The 6383-nt window shown below is 46.9% G+C and overlaps 1 protein-coding gene across 1 annotated transcript; it reads right to left on the bottom strand.

Moving 5' to 3' along the window:
- Nucleotides 1–2083: 2083 nt before the first annotated feature.
- On the bottom strand, nt 2084–4586 carry LOC107636127 (uncharacterized). Its single transcript, XM_088484420.1, has 3 exons — nt 3788–4586; nt 2998–3086; nt 2084–2629 (listed from the first exon to the last, which is right to left on the bottom strand). The coding sequence occupies exons 1-3, from the start codon at nt 4584–4586 to the stop codon at nt 2084–2086; spliced, it is 1434 nt and encodes a 477-aa protein (XP_088340546.1).
- Between the last annotated feature and the right edge of the window lie 1797 nt (nt 4587–6383).

Raw genomic sequence — 6383 nt, 5'->3', positions numbered from 1 at the left:
ATCATGGATTCAAAGATAAGTATTTTAAGGTGCGTCCAGTCAAAGGTCGTCACCCCTTTTGGTTGTCGTTAGAGATGGAACGGCTTATCCTGACGTACTGGAGTTTTGGGGCTGGGTCTAATACCTTCATTAAGGTGACTTATAAGGGAATGTCTGCCACAGACAAGATAATTGCCGACGTGTTGTGGGCTATTTTCGGGAAGAACCATGTGAACTCCCACCTCCTCATGGGTGAGCGGGAGGTCGCCAGGAATTATATTTGTGAGCTGCTTTGCTTTGTGTTTTTTGCATTGTTATCGCTTTTATTTGGTTTTGCCGGCTTCACGACTAACACGTTTGTTTGTCCGTTGCAGTGGAGATGTTGGCTTCGGTTACGGGGCTTGAGGGTTTGTATAAGACCTTCCTGGAGGAGAGTGATGAGGAGAAGGCCGACGAGAAGGTCGACAAGAAACCGGAGAACCCTCCTGAGGAGAAAAAGGATCAATCAGTGCCTTCTCCTCGTGACACCGAGATGTCTGACAAAAACTTTGCCGGGACGCATGCTTCCCCTATTCTCGAGGAGACGGCCGGCGTCGGGCATTCGTCCTCCTCCCGACAAGAGGATCCCGAATTGAAACTTATCCCCACTCCCAAGAGGCAGAGGGCGTCTTCTAGCCCTGAGGAAACTCTTACTGTGATGGAGAGAAACTTTGATGCTGGGGCTTTCATCGACTCCCAACTGATCCCCGGCACAGAGGATCACTTCCTTGGTACCGAATTGGCGGGGCAGGCGAGGTGGATGTATCGCACGCTGCTCCGTGGGGCTGTAATAGCTCGGAAGGCTGAGTTCGAGTTATCGGGGATATAGTCGCTACGAAGAAAGCTTGAATCTGCTGCCACGGCCAACAATGAATTCAAAGTTCAAGTTGAATTGCTTCAAGAGCAGCTGTCCGAGGCGGGGGAAAAACTCAAGGCAGCTGAGGAGAAAGTTATGTATGCCGAGGAGAAGATGAAAGCCTCCGATGAGACCGTGTCCCATTTAACCGAGCGGGAGATGACTCTAGAGAGCCAACTGAATGCTGCACAAGGTCGGGTGGTGGCCTTGGAGAAAGAACGTGACGAGGCCGTCTCGTTGGCTAAGGCTGTTCAAGTCGAGGTTGAAGAGCTTAAGAAGAAACACAAGGCGACTAGAGAGCAGGGAAAGAACGCGATCTTCATGACTGAGGAGGCTCTTAAGGCCTAGGTGAAGATCGTGGCTCCCGACTTTGATACATCAGCGATTGGAGTTTTCAAGACGATCAAGGATGGTAAGATTATTGACATGCCGAAGAAATGAGCTCTTGTGCCTCGTGTTTTTGTATGGATTTATGGTTTTTGTTGTAGAACTTGTTTATATTGTTATATTTTAAAAGTCGCTTGGTCGGCTTATTGTTACCGTCGTCTTTGCCTCTGGTAGTGTTTTTACTTCGTCGTGTTACCGTTTTGTTGGTGTGAGCTTTGCGCTCATGTTTGTTTACCGTTGTGTTGGTAGTTTGTCGGAGCCAGGTCGTGGCCTTTTGTTATCGTTGTAGCCGTTTGTAATGGCTTTGGTTTAGGTGGCCCCGGGGGTGATCAGTCCCGGGGTGCCGTATTGTGATTCCGTTTAATGCGTCGTGGAACTTGTTGTCGTGTGATGTTTAAGTAGGAAAAAGAATAATAGAAATGAAATTGGTAGAAATGACAAGTAAAAATTAATCGTTAATTAAGCAAGTCTGTTACCATGGTAGATACAAAGGTAAGCGATTAAGCTCGTTAGATCGCCTGGTCGGCATGCTTGATCTAGGAGTAAAACTTTCTCAGGTTGCCCATATTCCAAGTTCTTGGGACCTCCCTTCCATCGAGCTTCTCCAATTTGTAGGCGCCCTTGCCAATCACTTTTTTGACCCTGTAGGGGCCTTCCCAGTTCGCCGCCAGTTTGCCTTCTTCCTGGGTCGGTAGGCCGATGTCATTGCGCCGTAGGACGAGGTCGTTCTCTTCAAATTCCCTCTTGAGCACTTTGGTGTTGTAGCGCATGGCCATTCTTTGCTTTAGTACTACCTCTGACAGGTGGGCCTTCTCCCTGGTCTCATCTACTAGGTCTTTTTCTACAGCTTCTTCCACCCCCTTGAGAAGTAACCGTGGACTTGGCTCGTCGATCTCTACAGGTATCATTGCGTCTACCCCGTATGTCAGGCGGAAGGGGGGTTTCTCCCATGGCGGACTGCTCGGTTGTATAGTAGGACCAGAGGACAGAGGCGAGCTCATCAGCCCATGCTCCTTTCTTGTTGTCTAGCCGTTTCTTGAGGCCCAGCAAGATGACCTTATTTGCGGACTCGACTTGTCCGTTTGTCTGGGGATGCTCTACTGAGGAGAATTTCTGTTTGATGCCCAAGCCGGCGAGGAACTCTACAAACTTCTTATCGGTGAATTGCGTCCCGTTGTCTGAGATGACAACTTCCGGGATGCCGAACCGAGTTATCACCTGCCTCCACATGAATTTTCTACAATTGGATGAGGAGATAGTGGCCAGTGGCTCGGCCTCTATCCATTTGGTGTAATAGTCGACGGCGACTATGAGATATTTGACTTGCCCTGGGCCAACCGAGAAAGGTCCCAAGAGGTCGACTCCCCACTGTGCGAAGGGTCGGGAAGATGTCATCAGGCTTAGAGCCCGTTTGGGAAGTAGCATAAGCTACTTTTTTTGACTTTTGGATTATGAAAAGTCATAATATGCGTGTTTGGCACCATTTTAAAAAAAGCTTTTAACTTCCCGAAAAGTTAATTTATAGCTTTTTGAAGAAGTAGAAATATATGACTTCTCTGCTTCTGGATTCTACCACTTCCTTAAAAAAAAATTAATTTCAAAACAAAAAAAAATCTACTTTCCTTCTTGACTCTGTGAAAAATACTGACCCTTCACCACCATTTTCACGCAAGGTCTGCTAGAAGCACTGGCATTCCATCAGCATTCCACCATCATTCTCACACAATATTACAAACCTCATCATTTTCACGTAATGATTCATCTGATGGAAGTATTGATCCTCCACCACCATTTTCATTTTCAAACAATATTGCATCTGAACAACCTACTGCATATATTCATTCTAAGTATTTTTGTTATCATTTTATCACTCTATTTTTTATTATTAAATTTGTATTTAACTATGGTATGAAATTTCAGTTTTAATTTTATTTTTTTCACATGTGATTTTATAGCTTGCTATTATTTTCATAGTTAATTATAGCAAATTCTTGACCTCAATTAAGGAGAAGGGTGTTCTAATAGGAGTAAAATAAAAAATAACAACAAAATATACATTGATACACATTTTATATTTATTTTTTATTTTCACCTACCATATCATACATAATATTAGTGATTAGGTTATGTAAAATTAATATTTAATATTAGAAAGTATTTGTTATCATCGTTATTTTAATATTCATTCTCTTCTATAAAAAAAAGTAATTTTTGAGTTATTTATCCAAACGCTACAACTTCAAATTAAGTACTTTTATAACTAAAAATCCAAACACAAAATAACTTATTTATAAGTTGCTATTAATAAAAGTCCTTATGCTTTAAGTTCTTTTTCCAAAAGAACTTATTTAAGTTATTTAGCCAAACTGGGCTTTAGTTCGGTGGCCGGTGCTCTTTGGAAGTCAGCGTTCTCTTGGCACTTAATGCATTTTTTCACGAACTCCTTGGAGTCTTCCATCATTGACGGCCAGTAGTATCCAGCTCAGATGAGCTTCCTTGCTAGGGCTTTGCCCCCGATGTGGTGACCACAGCACCCCTCGTGGACTTCTCTGAGCACGTAGTCCATCTGGTCGGGGTGTAGGCACTTTAGCAGAGGTTGACTAAGTCTCTTTTTGAATAGTTGGCCCTGTATGACCGTGTATTTGGCAGCCTCCCTTCTTAACACTTTGGCTTCCTTCTCGCCTCCAGGGAGTTTGCCGTTTTGCAAGAAATCGGTGATGGAGTCCATCCAGGAGGGGCTTATCTCGGTCAGGTGGAGGGCAACCGCTGGTTCTCTCGTGATGCCTTGAATGAGGAAGCGTTTGCCGGTTCCAGATTTTGTGCTCGCTAGCTTGGATAGGAGGTCTGCCCGTGTGTTTCTCTCCCTTGGAACGTGTTGAACCGTGACCTCCTCAAACTGTTTGCTCAGTTCTTTAACCCTCTCTAAGTACTTCTGTAGTAGCGAATCTCTAGCTTGGTAGCTTCCATTCACTTGCGACGTGATGATCTGTGAGTCGCTGCATACTTTTAGCCTCGTAGCCCCGACTTCCCGGGCTAAAATCAAACCACCTAGGAGGGCTTCGTATTCTGCTTGATTGTTCGACACTGGAAACTCGAACTTGACCGATTGTTCGTAAATGACCCCGGTTGGGCTTTCTAAGATGATCCCGGTGCCCCCGGACATCTGGTTGGAGGCTCCGTCTACATGGAGCTTCCACCGTGTGCCCGTGTCCTCGGTTGGGTCTCTGGTTACTTCTACCAGGAAGTCTGCCATTGCTTGTGCCTTGATTGCATGTCGAGGCACGTACCTTAGGTCATATTGGGACAGCTCAATGACCCAGGTCATCATTCTTCCCGCTAGGTCGGGTTTTTGGAGCACTTGGCGAATTCCCTGATCCGTTCTTACGACCACTTGGTGACCTTGGAAGTATTGCTGTAGCTTGCGGGAAGAGGTTAGGAGCGCTAGTGCCAGTTTCTCCAACTTGCTGTACCTGAGTTCTGCTCCTTACAGCGCTTTACTCACAAAGTAAATTGGTTGTTGGGCTTTCGCTTCTTCCCGCACCAAGACCGCCGCCAGTGCTTCCTCCGTTACAGCCAGGTACAGGTAGAGCGGTTCTTCGTCCACAGGTTTGCCGAGCACAGGCGGTGTTGCAAGTATCTTTTTGAAATGGTTGAACGCTTCCTCGCATGTCGGGGTCCATTCAAAAGCTATTCCCTTTCTCATTAGGTTGAAGAAAGGTAGGGCTTTGGCAGCCGACGCCCCGAGGAAACGAGATAGCGCGGTGAGCCTTCCCGCCAGTCTCTGGACGTCCTTGACGCAGCCCGGGCTCTTCATTTGGAGTATTGCTTGGCATTTTTCAGGATTGGCTTCCACCCCCCCTTTGGGTTATCATAAATCCTAGGAACTTCTCGGCCTGCATGGCAAAGGCACACTTGAGAGGGTTGAGCCTCATGCCGTGTCGTCGGAGGGTCGCGAATACGCTTTCCAGGTCGCTCAGAAGGTCTTCAAGTCGGGTGGTCTTGGCGAGGATGTCGTCCACGTAGACTTCCACCGTTTTGCCAATGATGTCGCCGAATATCTTGTTCATCAATCTTTGGTATGTAGCCCATGCGTTCTTCAGGTCGAAGGGCATTACCTTGTAGCAATAAATTCCTCCTGGCATTATGAATGTCATTTTTTCTTCGTCTGGCCGGTGCATCGGTATCTGATTATAGCCGGAATAAGCGTCCATAAAGCTCAGATACCGGTATCCCGCTACCATGTCGACGAGCGTGTCAATGTTGGGTAGGGGGTAGCAATCCTTGGGACATACTTTGTTGAGATCAGAATAGTCCACGCACATCCTCCATTTCCCATTATGCTTTCTTACTAGGACTACGTTCGACAGCCAGGTCGAGTAGTCAAGTTCCCAGATGAATCCTGCTTCAAGGAGGCTGGCCGTCTGCTTGGCCACCTCTTTTGCTCTTTCCTGTGACATCTTCCTCCTTCTCTGGGCCACCGGTCTGGCTTCTGGCTTGACGGCCAAATGGTGCGACATGAGTTGGGGATCTATTCCCGGCATGTCGGCTGGTGTCCAGGTAAATAGGTCACCATTGGCTCTGATCAGTTCGATTAAAGGTTCTTTCAGCTCGTGAAGGAGGTTTCTGTTCACGAAGGTAAACTTCTCCTCCGTGTTGCCGACTCTAAACTTTTCTAGGTTCCCTTCTGGTTCGGGTCTCGGCTTGTCGCTGACTCTGGCATCCAAGTCGGCGAGGAACACTCCTTATGCTTCTTTGGATTTCTTTCTTAATGAGAGGCTGGAGTTATCGCAAGCGACTGTCGTCTCTAGGTCTCCCCTTACAGACCCTACTGATCCTCCTTCAGTTATGAATTTCATTAACAGCATCCTCGTGCTGATGACCGCCCCTAGGTCGTTGATGGTTTTCCTCCCTAGGATGATGTTGTAGGTCGTAGAGTCTCGTAGGATCACGAACTTTGCCATTACCGTTCTTCTCTCTTGGCCTTGTCCCACGGAGGTCGGCAGGGAGATTGTCCCGTCCGGCTTGATGAAGTGGTCGCCGAGCCCTACAACGCTGTGCTGGTGAGTCTTTAAGTCGGCGTCCTTTAGACCCAAGGCGTCGAACACATTGCGGAACATGATAT

The sequence above is a fragment of the Arachis ipaensis genome, chromosome B4, assembly GCF_059453495.1.
Source record: "Arachis ipaensis isolate K30076 ecotype BB chromosome B4, ASM5945349v1, whole genome shotgun sequence".
In the NCBI taxonomy this organism is placed as follows: Eukaryota; Viridiplantae; Streptophyta; class Magnoliopsida; order Fabales; family Fabaceae; genus Arachis; species Arachis ipaensis.
This window is presented reverse-complemented; position numbering and strand designations above follow the sequence as displayed.